Source organism: Myotis yumanensis, unplaced genomic scaffold, assembly GCF_028538775.1.
Source record: "Myotis yumanensis isolate MYYU_CA2020_CCGP unplaced genomic scaffold, mMyoYum1.0.hap1 SCAF_9, whole genome shotgun sequence".
Lineage (NCBI taxonomy): Eukaryota > Metazoa > Chordata > Mammalia > Chiroptera > Vespertilionidae > Myotis > Myotis yumanensis.
The window spans coordinates 31,666,432-31,685,794 of record NW_027223760.1 but is presented as its reverse complement, the minus strand read 5'-3'; the positions used below and the strand labels follow the sequence as shown (position 1 = coordinate 31,685,794).

Below are 19,363 nucleotides of genomic sequence, written 5' to 3'. Positions count from 1 at the left end.
TCTTAGTTAATGCAGCTACTGTTTCAAAGAGGAGTTTTTGAGTTGTTTTGTTTCCATGGATCCCACCAATTCCCTGGAGAGAAAAAAAATAACCTGAAAATCACGGGTGTCATATTGGCGTCACTGTGGACCTCACCTGAGTCATATTGGATTGGTGCTGTCCGCCATGTTTACGAACACTTGGTAAGATGGCCCCCGATTATCAGCTTAGGTAACTCCATGTACTTAGCTACTTCAGTGGAAGGCTGGCTCCCCGAGGAGGCTTATGGCAGTCACTTCAGAGAGGCCCGAGGCTGTTCTGGGTGAGGGTAGCAACTTTCAGAAGGAGAAGTAATTCTGAACACGGGGAGGGGCTGGTTTCAGTGAACAACGAGCCAGTAGGTTGAGAATATGTAGAGAATTTGCAAATGGTAGGACACAGATGTTTCCTCAATTGAAAAAAAATACAGTTTATGGTAGCATTTGCACATTCAAGAAAGATGACGTCAAAGGTTTTGAATGCCCTTAAGGGAGTCACATTTCTTGGAAAAGCAAGAGGCATAACGTGACGCATTGGTTTCTCTTCCCAGGAGCTTACCCCGTCTTTCTCTCCTCCGGATCCTGTGGGAAAGGGGGGGCTACTGGGTTATTCTCAGCCTCACCCTCTTGTGTTCATTCTCCGGGATCAATTCCTTAATTGTGCTTATCATCATCTTGTCCTTGACCTTCCCTGTGACTCACACTGTCCTCCCCGAACTATTTGACGTCGCTGCCCCAAGGATCACTCCAGTTGCCATCTGCTCTGCTTTCTGCACCATTTCTCCCGGGAAACAGCTAACCCACTTGGGCTCCATTTTCACCGAGGTGCTGCCGACCGCCCTCAGGTCAGCGTCTCCAGCGTGACCTCTTGCCCCGCATCCTGTCCTGGTTTTCGTCTTGGCACACACAGAACCCTTCCTCCGTGTTGTTAGTGATGCCTCAGATGAGGCCTGTCCCGAACAGAACTCTGCCCCCTGGACAGCTGGCTTTGCTCTCCCCGTCGGCACTTCCTCTCTCAGCCTCTGGGAGGTGAACCTTTGAGTTGAGGTTTTGTACTTTTGCTTCTTTTTCTTTCTTTTTGATTTCTTTGTCTCTCTGACCTGCTCATCTGTGTTGAGCACTAATTCTGGCTCTGCCCTTTATCTGTGGCATTACCCATGGACTGGCTCAGGGTCACCTTGCCCTCTTCCCCATCTGATTAATCCTGTGCAAGCTTAGCTGATCCTATTGATTTTCATCCTCTTTTCAAAATGGTTTATCTTCATTCAGGATTCGGCGCAGCAAGTGGGAGCTGGATGCTGACTGTCAGTGATCAGGGCTCCTGACACTTTCACTTTGGTAAATGAAGCAGTTCCTTGCCTCCTGTCAGTATAAATAGTTGGGCACAATGTTTCAACCTGGATATCCTGCCAATGTTTGGAATTCAGCTTGTTGAAACCTGTTCCGTTATCCCTCACCCCCACCCCGAGATGGACAAGGTTTGAATACCATTTCCCATCTTTCCTAGCGCCATCCGTGGAAGCCCGCTCCTTCCAGTCCCCAGACATGCTCGGTTCCTGTCTCCTTCGCCCTTGCATCCCATCTGTCGGCATGCCTTGCCTCTGCTCCTCGGCAAAGTGTTACGTGCCTGCTGCTTCCTTTCTGTTTCCTCAGGCAGTGCCCTAGTCCATACCCTCCTCCCCTCACCCCTGGCTGCTGTGACAGCTGCCTCCTCCTACTCAAGGCCAGTCCCTGTCCGTGTGCCACTATGCATCAATGAGGGAAGTGTACCTCTTTAAGGAGGTGAATTTCTTTTGTTTAACAGCTTTGATTGGTTATGTTTCTCAAATGTCATCATAACCAGAGGATGCAGAAGTGAGAGCGGACTTAGGGTCCCCGGTGTGGGTGCCCGTTATTGACCAGGTGGTGTCCAGTTGGGGTGCCCACACTTCAGATCTGCCTCCTCTCGCATATCAGCTTCCGTTTCTCTTGGCCATTATTGCACCTGACTCCCTGTTCTCGTCTGAGAAACTAGAGAGTAAAGAAGAAGAAGGGTGAACAGCACAGATGTGGGAGTCAGTCCGACTAGGAGTAGCCAAGTGGCCTGGGACAAAGCATGTCATCTCCCACAACTCCACTTCCTTACCCATTAGAGAGCTACAACTTGTTGTTCATTGTGTTAGGTGACACTCAGTAAGACCCAAGGGAGTGAAAGTGGGCCGCTTTAGTGGTAGGGCTTCACACCAGCTGTTTTGACTATTTAATAATTACTTCTAGAAGAATCGACGTATCGGGAGGTAGTAATTCTGGGTAAGTGGGCTCTTGGCGCACAGTATAGACTGGTGGTTATTTAATAGCTTTGCACCTGTGATTGCATTACTGCTGCGTAAATGCCGCTGAGCTGAGGTCTCCCAGCAAAGCCTACGCTTCCTCAGGACAGAGGCCCTTGTGGAGGCTGACCCCACCCCATCCCCTGCTCACACCCAGTGAGCAGGATCCAGAATACTCTCCTGCCTTTCAAAATATACCCATCTTTTTTTTTTAATCCATTGATTTTTTTAGAGAGAGTGGAAGGCAGGGGGAGAGACAGAGGGAGAGAAACATTGATATGAAAGAGATACATTGATTGGTTGCCTCCCGCACGCTCCCCGACCTGGGGCCGGGATCGAGCCTGCATCCGAGGTACATGCTTCAGTCCGACACTGTATCCACTGAGCCAAACCCGCTAGGGCTATACCCCATCTTTCTAATCACAGCTCTATCCCTGGTTCCTCTGTAAACCCTTGCCTAACCCCAACCCATAGTGATTCCTGCCTCTGAACTCTTCTCGCGTTTACTTTGGCAACTTGCTTATGTTGCTTAGACTTGCCAGTTGTCCCTTTTAATTTGCAAGGAACTTGGCAACCCCATGAGATTTAACTCTTAGGGCAGTGCCAATGTCTTAAATGCCTTTGTTTCCTTTTGTGCCCAACCCCAGTCTTTTTTATTGAGAGAACCCTTGATGCAATCAATAGTATTGTCATTATTGACAAAAGAATTCTGTAGAGCCTGTGGTTGATCCTAACCTGTGTGCCAGTGGAATATACTATGTAAGTCACATTACACAAGTAGTGGATAAAGAGACTTCGATTGAAAATGGTAGCAAAGCCCCATAGACATTTACTGTACAGTATTTTGGAAATGTGTCATTTAGAAATGGTGTAATCTGAAATGGTCTTTGCACTACTTATGAAATATAAACTTGACAGAATGATAGTGATTATCATTAAAATTTTAATGAATATTGTCTCGTATGCCAATGAAGACATTTTTTCTAGTATTTTTTAACCCCAAAAGGCATCAAATTAATCACGTTTTTCTGGTTACTCAATGGATATACAGAGTAACCCTTTTCAGATGTTTAAAAGTGTCCATTCAGATGTGTATTTCTAATATTCACATACATTTGACATTTCTTTTGCATGTTCTATGATTTTGTTATGTCTGATGTGCATAATGTGATAGATAAGACAGATATGACGTTGCGTTAGGTATGGAAATTAATTCTTCCTTTGAATTCTTGATCACAAAGAAAAAAAAAAGATCTGTAGCTTCTATCAGATACTCATTTTTCAGCAGAAGTGTGTGTCCGATGGATTTTAGGAAGTGGGAGAGTTGGTACCTCTTAAACTAAGGTGTTCATGGTTGTGTTCCCTTTAATAAATGTAACTGGATTCTGAGTGATAATCTATTTCATACCTGTCAAACCAAAATTAAATTTTATATACTGATAAAAACGGTGCCACTGTTTTACTTATAATTCCTTCCCTCAAGCTTTGATAGAAGTCAGTGAAATCGAATTCAATTTAATTTTTTGAAATCAGAGTTGAACCCTCACTCATCCCTGTAGTTTCACCAGGGTCCGATCTTCCAGGAGATAATTTGGAGTGGTGAAACGGAAAGAAAAGGCACTCAGATGTGAAGCAACTTTTCAGTTCATCTAGTTGTGAAATATAAAGTTATGAAGAAACAAAGCAAAAGAACTAAATAAGCCAATCCTTCAGTAAATGACATTTTTTTTTAAATGGAGTTAAGACTTCAGTAAAATCATGAAGATTTTCAGTTACTTTATTAAGTGGAAAAATTTATTCTCAACCCTAGAAAAATGAATTTTTCATTAAACCATTAAGACAAAGAGGAACATAGACTGTTCGGGGTCAGGATCCAGTTTGTTCACTTATCATAGGAGCTTACGCCCATCACTGACTTCCTAGCTTTCAAACTAGGACCCTTGTGAGAAGGGAAGTTCAGAGGGTGCTCTTACCAAGTGATTCGGCACAACCAGGGTGATTCCAGACAGTCCCGACGAAGTTAGGTGTGGGCTTATCCCATCCATAAACATCTGGTGTGGCTCAGGTGGTTGAACGTTGTCCCTGTGCACTGAAAGGTCGTAGGTTCGATTCCTGGTCAGGGCACAGGCCCAGGTTTCGGACTGGATCCCCGAGCGGGTGTGCAGGCAGCAGCCAATAAAATGTTCTGCTCTTCTCACATCCAGTAGAATGTTCTGCTCTTCTCACATCGATGTTTCTCTCTCTCTAAACATAAATAAACTAGTCTTTTAAAAAAAACAAAAAACTGGGCCCAGAGCCTGGTGTGTATTAGATGCTCAAGATTTTAAGATCTGTGGAATCATGAGAATCATGAGCCATCGGGCTTGAACTCAAGTGTAATAGCATTTTATGGACATAAATGGCATCTATGGTAAAGTTTAGAAGGTAAAGATTTAAAAATCGGTTCTTTGAAATGCAGACTTACTTGCATTTTTTTTTAAAGCAAAATGAGCATTTGAATCAAGTAGCCAAAAGGAGGTCAGTTGTCCTCATTGCCTTTAGCGTTCGGGCTATTAAAATGCGCCCTAAGTAACTGGGGAAACTGAATTTGTTTGGGGCACAAAAGAGACAGTCTGTTGTCTTTGTGGTAATAAGAAATGACTTCTTATAAATAACGGGCTTTAGTTCTGCTAACTGAAGGATATATTTTAATACCAATTTTATAGGAGCTGTTTTTCACTTGCCACATACAAGGAGGAATATATTGCATATGGTTGTATAAGTTGTCTTAAATTTTAATAAGTATCTTTTTAAATGCTTTTTACTGATCATTTTTATAACATCCTCATAAACTTGTATCATTAAAAGGCGTGATGTATATCTGACATTCAGGGGTCTAATTTTGACCCGCGTCAAACAGGAGTAGCAAGGCGATAATGCAGCCTTTTGAAGCTTTAGTTCTAGATCGTCGGGACTTGCTGAGCGCAAATAGGAACGTCTTGCCAGATGTTACCTTGGGAGGCTATGTAAGCTTTTGTGGCCAAGTCTGGGTCTGGCGACCCCTTTGGAAGCAGGTGTGAGGATCGCAGGTTTACCCTGCAGTGATTCTCCGGGTACTTCGCACCACTCGCACCCCATGGGCTCAAAACCCCCCTCACTGTTGGATTGTAGCCTCCCGGTGTTCCCTCAATGAAGAGCAAACCCACTGTCCTCTGACGACAGCCCGTGAGGAAGGGCAGAGATGACCTACAAAACAACTGCAATTCTGCCAGAGGACCCAACTGAAAGTGTGCATACGCCCTTGGCTTTTCAGAAAAGAAAATGGACAGGGAAGGAGGGGAGCAGGCCTTACAGAGCTTGGAGGCCAACACAGGAATGGGAGTGGAGAGCAGAAAGGTGCCCCCTCCGGGTGCCCAGTGCCGGGGTCTGAGAAACAAAGTGAACGGCGGGGGCTTGACTCACGGAGGCTAAACTGATCAGGGGAGCTTATTCCAGAAACACACTCTCAAGGAGCGAAATACATTTGGTTGTTGCTGTAAGTTTATTTTAGGATTAAGCTATGCAACCACCAGCAGTGTTTTATTCCTTATAAGGTATATTAGAGATTTTTAAATAATAATAACAGTAATAATAATAATTTGTTTCCTAGACCAAAAGGCCTCTGCTACAGAATAATGGCAACGAGGCTGTATTACCAAACTTCCAGATGTTAGAGAAGGCGGCTGTGGGATTTAGCACACAGCATGGTGACTACAGTTAATAATACTGTACTAATACTTGAAAGTTGCAGAGAGAGTAGGTCTTAAATGTTCTAACCACCACCAAAAAAAGAGAGAGGTAATTATGTGCGTTAATGGATGTATTAACTAACCTTATCGTGGTCATCAATCCACAATATATACATGTGTGTAAATATATACAAATCGTCACACTGTGCACTTTAAACTTACACAATGTCATGTTGGTTACATCTCAGTCAAGCTGGAAAGAATCAGGCTGCGTCGGAATTGTGTCTAGTTCTTGGAACGGTAGCTGTTGACCTTATCAAAGGAGCAATGGGACCGCATGAGGCCAGGCCAGGGTCTGAGGCAGCCGGTGGTGAAGGGCACTTGCAGCCAGGCAGGGCCTCTCCGCTGCTGGCATCTGTCCCCGGACGTAGCCAATGATGATTTCCACAATTTTATGACCCTTGGCCGTCATCCCAATAAGTCATAAGCCATCTTCTTCCCGTCTGTAAAATTCCACTTCTACACCCTGGCCTTTCCACCAAAACCTTTTTGAAACAGTCAAAATAGAGCCACATCTCCTTTATGTAACTTCAGCATATTCTCCTACTGCAGCCCTGACTGACACCTCCCCCTCCCCCTCCCCCTGAAGCACTTGAGGATTGAGGAGGAAGGGGCAAGCTAGATGCCAAAGGATAAAGAAAGTGCTTATTTGCGTTGCCTCTTCAGTGGGTGAGTTAGTTACTAAAAGCCAAGGGACTGGTCATTTCTATATTAGATACATCATCTAGAACCATATGGATATTTAATACTGGTAAATAGAGAAAATCATTTTCTGTGTTATTATAGAATTAGGGGGAGGTTGACTTGAACAAAAAGAGCAGTGGGAAGAAACAGGTCAAGCACAGGTTCTGAAGAAGCAAACCGAAATAGTCCTGTGAGCAGAAGGAGGCACAGAGAAGTGCAGTCATATCACACATACCGGAGCTCAGGATCCAGACAAGTAAAGAGGCCTCTGTCAGATCTAGGGGGTCAGGCTCCAGGTGGGGTTCAGAGCAGGTGTAGGGAAGTCAGAGCATGTCCAGGGAGAAGTACAGGCAGAACCTGAATGCTGACTGTCCTGAGTTTTTAAAAAGTCTTGCTTAGGATGAAAAGCTTTTAGCAGGTTTTTCCGTACTTCCCGGAGAAGTGCGTCCAGGTTCAATAAGTGCTTGTGACTCTGTAGCCAGAGCTAAGCTCGCTCTTGGAGGCCAGGCTAGTTAGAGAACTTTCTCCCATCAACTGCGTGCCTACCATGTATCATAGACTCGGCTCAGTGCTGGGGAAAACACAACAAAGTATGAGGTATAAACTGTAGTTCCTGCCCTCAGAATATAGCCTGGTTATGAAAACAGGACCTAAGTGTGTAAAAAGTTAAACAGCACGAAAGAAAATGGTTCAGTCCAATAAGACAAGAGATTTTGCGGGGCAGAAATGCATTTTGTGACCAAATGGGTGGTACATATGGTAGATGCCATAGGAAGGGAGCTGAGAGTAACCACTGTGGCTTGGCAAGGTCTGGGAAAGGGAGGGATCTGAATTATCTTGTCTTTAGATAAGTTGAGAGAAATAGTGAAGTCATGCCAGATGGAGGAATGGTGTAAAAGTGTGGAGGTAGGAAGTTTGAGAGGCATTTAAAAACAGTAAAACAGCTTAATTAGAGTTGGAGATGAAGCCAAAAGGTAGTTGAAATAAAAATGTGATGATGCTGAGTGAAAGAGTCCTCAACTTTATCTTCTAGACACAAAAAAGTCATTAAGAGTTTTTGGACAGAGGAGTGACATGCTTAGAAAAATCCTGGGAAAGTTGGTCTGGTGACTGAATATGGCAAATTAGAAGAAGAAAGATCGCTCAGAAAAACCAGGTGTCTATGTTTGCTTTAATTCTACTAGAAAGTGGTAAATGTTTTAACTATGAAATAGCAACAAGAACAGAAATAAAAAGATGAATGTAAGAGACATTTTGAAGGAGAGGGTAATAAAACTTTGCCCTAACCGGTTTGGCTCAGTGGATAAAGTGTCGGCCTGCAGGCTGAAAGGTCCCATGTTCGATTCTGGTCAAGGGCATGTACCTTGGTTGCGGGCACATCCCCAATAGGGAGTGTGCAGGAGGCGGCTGATCGATGTTTCTCTCTCATCGATGTTTCTAACTCTCTATCTCTCTCCCTTCCCCTCTGTAAAAAATCAATAAAATATATTTTTTTTAAAAAAACAAAAACTTAGCACCTTCTTGTCCATCGAGGCAAAGAAGAATCATCAAAGGTAAATGCATAGTTTTGGAACCAAGTGGCTAGAAGACTATTTTATGAACAGAAATGGGGATGTTAGGTTGGGAGGTGAGATGGCTACATTTTTAAGGAAAGATAATGAGTTGACCTTTAGATGATAGTCTTTGATGAAGCAGGAGGCAGAGATATATTGCTGGAAGGTACAAGGGAGAGCGTTGACTGTGCTAAACGTGTGGGGGTCGCCTGCACAGAGATGACTGTTCGACCTGTTTGAATGGATTATATCTTCTAGAGAGAGAAGAGTCAAAATGTTAGAGATGCCAACATTTTAAAGGAGGAAGCGGAAAGAAACCACCCAGCACGCAGTGTGCAGTGTGCAGTGAGAGACTAGGGAGGAGGCGACAGATTCGAGTAGACGCAGATAAGAGCATCGAGAAGGAAGCCGCGGTCAGCAGTATCAGATGTTGCAGAGAGGTCACCGAGAAAGGCTAGGGACTGAAGAAAGGCCACTGGGTTAGGCAGGAGGTCGTTCACCTTTAGGACAGTCTCACAGAGTGTGTATGTGGGGTGGCGAGGAGGTGGATTAAGGACGGAGCCTTGAAGAACAGGGGTCTAGCACTGATTACAGGTGAGAAGAAGGAACAAAGCAAAGGGGAGAATATGGCGATTACTCCCCTTGCCTTCCAAGTTGGGAATGTATGTGTGACACAGATGAAGACAGAAGGCAGAGATTAAGCCATTGATTCATTAAGGACTCGGATCCCATCAACAGGAAGAAATTAAAAGCTGTAGGAGAAAGAGAGAACAGCGGAGGGAACGGGGTTCAAGAGAAATCGGAAAGGGTGAATCATGAGAACCGGGGAACTTTGACTGCTGGAAAGGAGACACCTCTTCCTCTGAGACAGAGAGGAGAGAGTGGAGGATGGGTGTAGATTCAGGAATGCTTTGAAAGGAAGAGAATAAAGGTGGAAAGCAAGACTGCTGACCTTAGGCTCTGGACAAAGTGGAAGGTGGGTGGCCTGCTGAGAGAGAGGCTGGACTAGGGTGATGGGCGATGGGGCGAAAATGAAAATGTTGAATATCACTCTGGGTAACACGAGGGGGTCAGAGAAACGCGGACATTAGGATGGCTGAACACCAACGGTGCTTGATAGGAAACCCACTTATAAGAGATGCTTATGACTGCAGCTTAGAAGACGGCACTGTGTTTTTCTACTGTCACCTTTAAGAACTTATTCTTGCCCTAGCTGGTTTGGCTCAATGGATAGAGCGTCGGCCTTCAGGCTGAAGGGTCCCAGGTTCGATTCTGGCCAAGGGCACATGCTTGGGTTGCGGGCTTGATCCCCAGGATGGGGCGTGCAGGAGGCAGCCAATCAATGATTCTCTCTCATCATGATGTTTCTATCTTTCTCTCCCTCTCCCTTCCTCTCTAAAATCAATAAAATATATATTTTTTAAAGAATAACTTATTCTTCCTCATTGTCTTATTTTTCCTAATACATTTTCTATGAATTTTTTTTACTTCTACTATCACCATAATTATAACTTGCACAACTATTCCAGAGTTATGCTGAGGTTATCTAAATTGTGGGTGAGATGTTGGTCTGGAATAATACTTTCTAGATGAATTAATTTATTGATATATGCATTTAGCAGAAAAAGTTAGTGACTGAAACCCATGAATTATATTACCCACTTCCCCCAAAAGGTTGCTATAATGCTTTAGACTATCTAAATGCAAACGCTGAACCAACTGCTTATCTACTCAACCCTATAGAATTCATCTAAGAGTAACTTAAGAATAAGATCCCAGGGGTAATTATAGATCATCCAGAAGCTAGCAGGTCGTGAGTGGCTCCATGATTGGACCTGTGTGGGAAGATGTTTCTTCATATGACTGAACCAGACACTCAGGGACTGGGACAAAGAGTAACTGACCACGGAGGACAACATACATAACAATTGCATAACAATACAGTCTTCAGTTCTGCTGGGATTACAACCAGTGAGAATTGAGGAAGAATTTATTTCTATCACAAACATTATTTATAATATATATAATGAACAAAGTCCTGACATTCACATTCTGTGTCTCCATCTTAAATATGTTCCTGACTCTGTAAGTCTCCCACCCTCCTGGTGGTGTCAGGTGGAACAACAAACTCCTTGGCCCCACAAACTGAGTGACCAGAATGTGCTTCTGGATGGAATAGATTCACCTCTACAACCTTGTGTAAGTGGGGGGACATGTTCTATAGGCCCCAGCCACTGCTCAGGACGGAAATGAATCTGTTGAGTTTATTCATGCCATGGCAACTAAGTATTTTATTTTCTCCTTTCTTTCTCTTGTAGGTATGGCCTCACATGTGCAAGTTTTCTCCCCTCACACCCTTCAATCAAGTGCCTTCTGTAGTGTGAAGAAATTGAAAGTAGAGCCGAGTTCCAACTGGGACATGACTGGGTACGGCTCCCACAGCAAAGTGTATAGCCAGAGCAAGAACGTGCCACCTTCTCAGCCAGCCACCACAACCGTCAGCACCTCCTTGCCCATCCCGAACCCAAGCCTACCTTACGAGCAGACCATCATCTTCCCAGGAAGCACCGGGCACATAGTGGTCACATCAGCAAGCAGCACTTCGGTCACTGGGCAAGTCCTCGGCGGACCACATAACCTAATGCGTCGAAGCACTGTGAGCCTCCTTGACACCTACCAAAAATGCGGACTCAAGCGTAAGAGTGAGGAGATTGAGAACACAAGCAGCGTGCAGATCATCGAAGAGCATCCACCCATGATTCAGAATAATGCCAGCGGGGCCACTGTAGCCACTGCCACCACTTCGACTGCCACCTCCAAAAACAGTGGCTCCAACAGTGAGGGCGACTATCAGCTGGTCCAGCATGAGGTGCTGTGCTCCATGACCAACACGTACGAAGTTTTAGAGTTCCTGGGCCGAGGGACGTTTGGGCAAGTGGTCAAGTGCTGGAAACGGGGCACCAATGAAATTGTGGCCATCAAGATCCTGAAGAACCACCCGTCCTATGCCCGGCAAGGTCAGATCGAAGTGAGCATCCTGGCCCGCCTGAGCACAGAGAGTGCCGACGACTACAACTTTGTCCGGGCCTACGAGTGCTTCCAGCACAAGAATCACACGTGCTTGGTCTTTGAGATGCTGGAGCAGAACCTCTATGACTTTCTGAAGCAGAACAAGTTCAGTCCCTTGCCCCTCAAGTACATTCGCCCAGTCCTCCAGCAGGTGGCCACAGCCCTGATGAAGCTGAAGAGCCTGGGTCTTATCCATGCAGACCTCAAACCGGAAAACATCATGCTGGTGGATCCATCCAGACAGCCATACCGAGTGAAGGTCATCGACTTTGGGTCAGCCAGTCACGTGTCCAAGGCCGTGTGTTCCACCTACTTGCAGTCCAGATACTACAGGTAAGACCCTCCGCACTGAGACCGGAGATGCCGGCTGCCGGTGGCAGCCACGGGGAATGTGCAGTGCTAGTCGCTGTGGGAGAGACAACTTTCTGTGCCTGCGGCGCTGCCTTCCGGTGAGCAGAACTTAGTCGGGAAATTAGGACGTGTGCACATGGAAGTGGTGATTGGAAGCCATGTAGAAGGGAGCCAGGTAAGGTTCTTGGCACACACGTTCAGAGTTGGAAGGGGCTCCTGGGGGGTGGGGTGAAGAGCAGATGCAGAGCAGGGTCTTCATGGATCCAGACATGGGTGGAGGAGAGAGGGGATGTGCATTATTGAAGTCACTGTGGCAAGAACATGCAAGACTCGCATCGGAGACAAGGAGGACCCCTTCCTGCCCAGAACAGAGCCTCTGGGGGTCGTGGGAGCTGGGATTGGAAGGGTAAGTTGGGGCAGGGTTGTCTTAAATACCAGACTAAGAGGATGCAACTGTGTCCTTAACGATGGAGCAAGCACTAGCGTTACAGCAGCAGAGGGTAACAGGACGAATGTGATGCTCTGAGAAGGTGGCATTTACATGTCCACGTTTGAGGGATCGAAGGAGGGACAGATGCCTCGGGCCCATTGGCTTGATCCTAGCGAGAGAAGGCCACGCTTTGGGTCAGGATGATGGGAAGATGGGGGGAGGATTGTAGGGAAGGGCAAAGCCTTCATTCCTTCACTCACTCCACAAGGAGGCTTCGCTGCTCACCTGAGCCGGCCACTGTGTTGGTGCCGGAATCCTGGGGTCTCTAGCAGGCCGGTTCCCACCCCTGGCTACATGGTAAAATCACCCCAAGGCTTTTAAAAGTAACCTGACTTGGGTCCCAATCTCCACAAACTGAATCCACATCTTTTTGGGGATCCCACTGCCCAGCCAGGGTTGCGACCCAGTGCTGCAGGGTGGGGGGTTGCGGGGGGCCCAGAAGAGAACACTGGCTTTGGAGTGAGAAGCCTGGCTTGACCCTGATCCCTGCACTGGCCGAGCTGTGCGACCTGGGCTTGCTGCCTCATTTCCCCGCGACTCCACTCCCTCACCCGTACACTCGGGAAATCGGTCACCAGCCCGTGGGGTTGTTGGGATGGTGGCACGTGGTGACACAGCTCTGTGGTGGGCACAGGAAGGAGTGGGTGAGTGGGACAGGACGGGCTGTTCTGTGGCGGTGGTGAGGGGTTGTGCTTGGAGTGATGTTGAACAGTCCAGTGAAGGTGGAAGGTGCCAGGAAACAAAACCAAACTCCCATGAGAAGATAGGGCTGACGACCCTGTCAGAATCCCAGAATCATCTTTGTCTGACGCCACACTTACTTCCCGGCCACAAAGAAACGACTGGAAAGCAAGCGAGAGCCAGTGGGTGGCACAGTTGGCATCACCTGGACCTCCACCGGCCAGCTCCCCTTGTTACTGATGCACTGACCTTCGGGCCAGTCCCTCCACCCAGTCCTCAGCCTGCAGCCTCGTGCATAGCCTGCAAGGCAGGGTCCCCCATGTGCCCCTCTCACCTTCCTCACCTCCTGACTCCGGTCTCTAGGCCCCTCACCTGTGCTATTCGTCTCCCCGCCTAGGCCCACCCTCCCCTTAGGAGGCATTTCCTGAGCTACAGCAGCTCCTTTCTAGGCCCCTGATCCGTCCTTTCCACCATTCCTCCCCCCTCAGTGCAGGTGTGAGCATCTCCCGTCCGGGAGGAGCGGGGCTTGCCGCTGCCTCCGCTCACTCCCTTCCTGTCCACTCACCGGCTTCGTCAGCTTTGCGGTTGGCTCCCTGTCCCTCTGCAATCCTCATCACAGCCGAGGCCCCTGGGCTTCAAGGGAGGGGGGGGACCCTGTGTGTCCCTGGGGGTGGGGGTGAAGGAGGGCGGGCCAGCACGGGTTCTCTGAAAGCGAGCGCCGTGGCGTCACTGCAGTCACCACGGCTCCCGCTGCCGAGGCCACCTGGCCGGTTCAGCGTGCCACAGGCTGCTGCTTGCTAGGCCCCAGCCTGAACTGAGGGTGAACGGCGGGTTGCCCGGCTTTTATGATTGAGTTATACTCGGTGGTTTCAGTGAACAGAACTGGCTTTATTCGAGTTACTGAAAAGTGAGCATGGCCTCCTGTGAAGATTTTAACAAGCGCCATTTGAAAGGCAGTGCACACTCAGGGCAAAGCCTGGCGAACCCGTAGAACCCATACGTTGGCTTTGGGATCCTCAGGCGCTCTCTCTTCTCACCCTGTGTCCATGTGACACTTCCCGCCCTGCCCCAAGGTGGGCGCTGTTTCACTTTGCTTGTCTGTCTGCGCCTCGTGCCCTGTACCCGGGACCCCCACTCGGGAAATCGGGGGCAGGAGGGACATCTCCGGGGGTGGTGAAGGCCTGCAGGCTGATGCTCCAGGGCTCTCATTAGCTCTCCTCTCTCTGCCCCCACTTTCCACCTCTGCCCACTCCCTCCCAGGCGCCCTGGTGCCGCATCCCCTGCCTATACCCTCAGTGGCTGTTGCCCAGCATTCTGAGGAGGAAAACCTCTTCTTCGTGGTTGCTTTGGCCAAAAGAGCAAGTGTCCACCCTTCCGGTCCTCATGCCCCTCACCCCCATCAGGCCCGGCTCTGGTTCCAAGGGCACAGTCACCCCAGAGCCAGCCCAGCCTTTCTGCTTGAAATGATGCTACGTCTCTGAATTGGCCACTGTGTCCTATTCCTCCATCCTGCCCCCCCCCCCACCCCCACCCCGGGCCGAACCCTCGTCTGAGCCCCGGGGTAGCTGCCAAGAGTTTCAGGACAGTCTCTGCTACGTCTGCGCCAGTCCTGGCTGTGGGACAGCCAAGTCCGGGCCACATTTATCAAGTTGGTTTTCCCTGACTGCCTGGCCTCTTATGGGGGAGAGGGGATGGGGTGGGGTGGGGTGGAGCACTTCAGTTGGCCATTGTTAATCTGCATCTTAAGAGAATGTGCCTGTGCTTGAGCTGCCTGGGGTAGAGCTGCCTGGGGAAAGGTGCCTTATGCTATGGATCCAAGCAGGCACAGGGCTTGGTTTTCCAGGATCCCCCGTGTCTGAGCTGGGTGCACCCTCTCTCCCCCCATACCGCTCACTTTCAAAGGGGAGAGCATTTCCGTGTCCCTCCCTGTTTTACATGGGACAGTATCAAGCGTCTGGTCCCTGCCTAGTGATGTGGAAACAGTGGATATAAAGAGAGGTTCCCGTCCGCAGCCTGGGGTACCTGGACAAGCAGGTGGGGAGGAGGGAGTGAACTGTTTCCCTACCTGTTAGCCATTTGCGTGGCCGAGGTTGGGGGCATCTTGCTGTAGGTATTCTGTCAGGCAAGCCTGGTTGTGTGTAAAAAAAACAAAGGCTGCATTTTTAGTTTTTTAAGTTGATGCCTGGGTATCGTCTTCCAACTTGAAGGTCAGTTACAGGGTTAAGTGTCATCGCCCTGGTTCTCAAGCTTTATTATGCACAAGAGTCACCTGGAGAGCTTGTTAAAAACAGATTTCTGCCAAGGTCCTGCCCCAGACCCAGGGCACCAGCCTCTCCAGAGGGAGTGTCCCCTGAGAAAGTTCACACACACACACACACACCCCAGGGCACCAGCCTCTCCAGAGGGAGTGTCCCCTGAGAAAGTTCACACACACACACACACACACACGCACACACACAACTGAAGGTGAGGTGGTCTGCCTTAGGCCCACTGTTTGAGAAACACTGCTCAGAGGAGAAAGGGGTTTTCTCAGTGGTGTCACCTTTCAGGTGTTCTCCCCTAAGGAAGGAGGTGTAGGTGATCCTGTTTGTCACTCACCTTGGAAGCCCTCGCCATTTCCCTATTTGACTCTGCATTGGTGCCAGTTATGTTTTTGGAACAGAGACAGTACATTGATATTATTTTTTTAAAAAAATACTCTTGTCTAGCTCAGCCAGCATGGCTCAGTGGTTGAGCGTTGGCCTATGAACCAGCAGGTCACGGTTTCCAGTCAGTGCACATGCCCGGGTTGCAGGCTCGATCCCTAGTGTGGGGCATGCAGGAAGCAGCCAACCAGTGATTCTCTGTCATCATCGATGTTTCTATCTCTCTCTCCCTCTCCCTTCCTCTCTGAAAGCAATAAAAAATATTTTTAAAAAATACTCTTGTCTATTATACTTAATTTGAAGTACTTATGATCATTACTAGGACCCCCCCCCCCAAAAAAATGGGCATCAAAATTTAGGACATAAAAAATGGCCAGTAACTTACTTTCTCATAATAATCTAACCTTTTTGTCTGACTCTTTTGCTTGCAGAGACTATCTTCAAGTTGATTCCATGGTTGTTTTAGGTGGGGGTGGAGATATATAATTCAGTTCAGTTCATCTGATGTCCATTGGGTTCCTACTGTGTGTCCTGTGGTAGATCTACTGAAGGGTACGAGATAAGGCATGAGCTCTGACCTTGAGGAGTGTACGCTCTCTCTATGGAGGTTAAAGACACAACCAGACTGCCTAGAGTCTAATTCGGATGCTTTGATATTGCAAATGTTTGATCAGATCATTCAGCAGATATTCATTGAGACTCTAGGGAACCAATGATGAGGAAACCAGTTAAAGAATTCAAAGTCAAGGATAGATTTTGCAAGATGGGTCAATAGGGAAGGGTTATAGAGCAAGAGCTACATTGAGGTAGGTCTTAAAGGAAATGCGAGATGGGGGTGGGGGACCTGGGAGCCAGGAAATTGGAATAAATAAGGGAAGATGGGAAACGGTGAGACCTGGAAGGAGTTGAAGGCCTGAGCTGGGAAATAGGGGTTAGGTGGGTGGTGTCTGACCATGGCGATTTTGATGAAGGCTTGAGGAGCTTGAATTTAACAAGGAGTAATTTCACGAAGTTAAGGATATTAATGAGGTTAATCAATTGGAATAGAACAAACAAAAAGACATTAGGGAGAATTCAGAGGCTAGCAGACAATAAAAGTAGTTATTCAGGAATAAAGGGAAGAGGCCCTAGATTATAATGGGAGACCCCTCCTCCCCCCACCTCAAGAATAAATGTGAACACTTAGTCCTTTTAACTGTTCTGTACTGTGATTACAGGGGTGGCTTAGAGGGAATCTTTGTTTGTTTTGCTGTCTTTTGTTTACTGAGAAAAGTTCTGAAGCTCTGTCACTTCAGGACCTGGTTTCCGATCCCACCTCCACCACTGAGTAACAGGCTCTGTGGAGTCGGGAGACTTTCGTTGCAATCCTGGCCCTGTGTGTCCCCAGCGAACTGTTCCACTGAGTCATTATCCACACGCCTGCATCTGGACCCCATTATGACTGGGGCTGTGTTTATGAGACAGTTGGCCAGGGTTCAGTCTGTGGCCAGAGGACAGTTTTCTCTCCTGTGGGTTGACCTTGGCCTCATTAGCCAAACTGGGAACCCTCCATGATCTCTTCCCCATCAACAGGGCACATGGCATATTCCAGAATGGTTGGCAGGCGGACCTCGCTTTATTGCGCTACACAGATGTTGCAGTTTTTACAAATTGAAGGCAAGAGCAGAAAAAATGACAACTCTCATTATTACTACACTCACTTTATTGCAGTGGTCTGGAACCAAATCTGCAGTATCTCCAAGGTGTACCTGTATTCTAAGTCACTTCAAAAGAGGGGCATAGCTTTATAAAGCCGTACGGTAGTTTTAAAAACTATAGTTTGTGCAGATTATCTATATACATAAAAGCCTAAGGGGTGAGGCCACAACATTAGTAACAAAAAAACAGAATTTCTGGAGGATGAGGCCCAGAAATCAGGATTTTAAAAAGATTCCCAGGTGATTTTAATGTGCAGCCAAGGTTGAGAATCACTGGACTAGAAGTTCGGTTTGATTCGAAAGACCTGAAAGTTAGATAATCCATTGCAGCTGTTAACTTTTTTAATTAGTCTTTTATCACCACTACAAACAATAGAAACAGTTGCTAGTTTACACCTGAGGATATTAAGCAAAATATTCAACCCGTTGGCAATGTCACTCACCCAGGGAGATGGTTATAAATAAGTATGTGAAAGCTTTTAGAGTCACAGCACTTTTCTGAGGAGAGGTAATCAGTAAGTTATCTTCGTTGTTAGCTTATCCTCAATTTTCCCTTACCCTTCTCTTCGACCTTGAGCTGTATGGTGAAATAATTTAAAATTTTATTATGAAATAATTGAAGTTGGAAGCTCTGCATGTATTTGAGTGTATCTCTGCCCAGGTGCTCCAGTTCCTCCTTCTCTCTCTCTCTCTCTCGCTCTCTCTCCCTCTCTCTCTCAGATAACACAGTGTAAACCCACACATGACATACACAGGCATAGGTGTACTTGTGATCACATTGGTGACAGAAGCCAACACTCAGCTCTAACAGAGATGTTGACCACGTGGAGGGAGGCACACAGACACATGCAACAAACATGCATACATGCAAGGACACACACGCACCACTTCAGAGACATTGAAATGCCTTCATGCCTTCACAAGTCACATGAGCCAACCTGAGGTCCCAGAGACCAAGGGCCCAGGTTCAGAAGTGTCAATGCCCCAGAAACTTGGCCCAATTTTCTGCCTTGCTGCCGAGCTGCCAACTACAGGGCCCCAAACCTGAGGACAGTGGGGCTGGAACCACTCTTGGGCTCAAGGCATAAACTGGTCGTTTTCAAAGTGTGATCCAAGGACCCTCCTGTCCAGAGCCACCAGGTGCTGGTTAAAAATGGAGATCCCTGGGTCGCAAAACAAATCTAAGGAACAGGCTCTCTGGGGTGGAGCGGGGACTTTTAAACAAGCTCTGCAGCTAATTCTTCCCCATTTCCACGTTATTGGGGTATGATGGGCATACAAGAAGCTGTGGGTATTTAACGTGAACACTTGGTGAGCTTGGAGATAGGTGAATATCCGTGAAATCGTCACCACAATCTATGCCTTAAATAGAGCCATCACCTCCAGCAGTTTCCTCCTATCCTCTTCATCATTGTCGTCGTCATCACCATCACCATCATCTTTATCATCATCTTCTTCTTCTTCATCCTATCCTCTGAGAACTGTTGCTCCAAATGGCTTGTATTCCAAGTCCATCACCCACAGTGGTGAACTGAATGCCACGGGGGGTGAAGTGGGGCCACTGGTGGCATCCTGGCTTCAAGCTGTTGACCTTTCCTCTGAGTGGTGGACAGCCCCTCTGGGGCTCAGTTGTTACAGTACTTGTGGTCGGACCCTTTATGCCCCATTGGTGGTGACAGTGAAGATCAAAAATAATGGGTGATCCCGGCTGGTGTAGCTCAGGAACCAAGAGGCCACTGGTTCGATTCCCGGTCAGGGCACAGGGCACATGCCTGGAATTCAGGCTCGATCTCCTGTGGGAGGCATGCAGGAGGCAGCTGATCGATGATGTTTCTCTCTCATCAATGTTTCTATCTGTCTATTCCTCTCCCTTCCTCTCTCTCTGAAAAAAACAACAACCATATTTGGCGAGTGCACTGAGAGGTCATGTGGGTGGGTGAACTGGCCAGTGGGTGGTCGGAGAAGGACGGAGTTGGGGAGGAGAGCAGATGAACAGCAGGGGAGACATCAGTATACACTCCTTTCCGCATAATTCACAGTTGATGTGGCACTTACTGCTAAGTAGCTACTGAACTCTCCCTGTGGCCACAGCTGCTTTT

At 47.5% G+C, this 19,363-nt stretch overlaps 1 protein-coding gene across 1 annotated transcript in view; it reads left to right on the top strand.

Moving 5' to 3' along the window:
* Nucleotides 1-19,363, top strand: part of HIPK2 (homeodomain interacting protein kinase 2) — a 176,363-nt gene that overhangs the window by 43,100 nt on the left and 113,900 nt on the right. Inside the window, 1 exon segment of the mRNA XM_070424018.1 lies at nucleotides 10,650-11,733. Within this exon segment, the coding sequence (XP_070280119.1) occupies nucleotides 10,650-11,733 (1,084 nt within the window).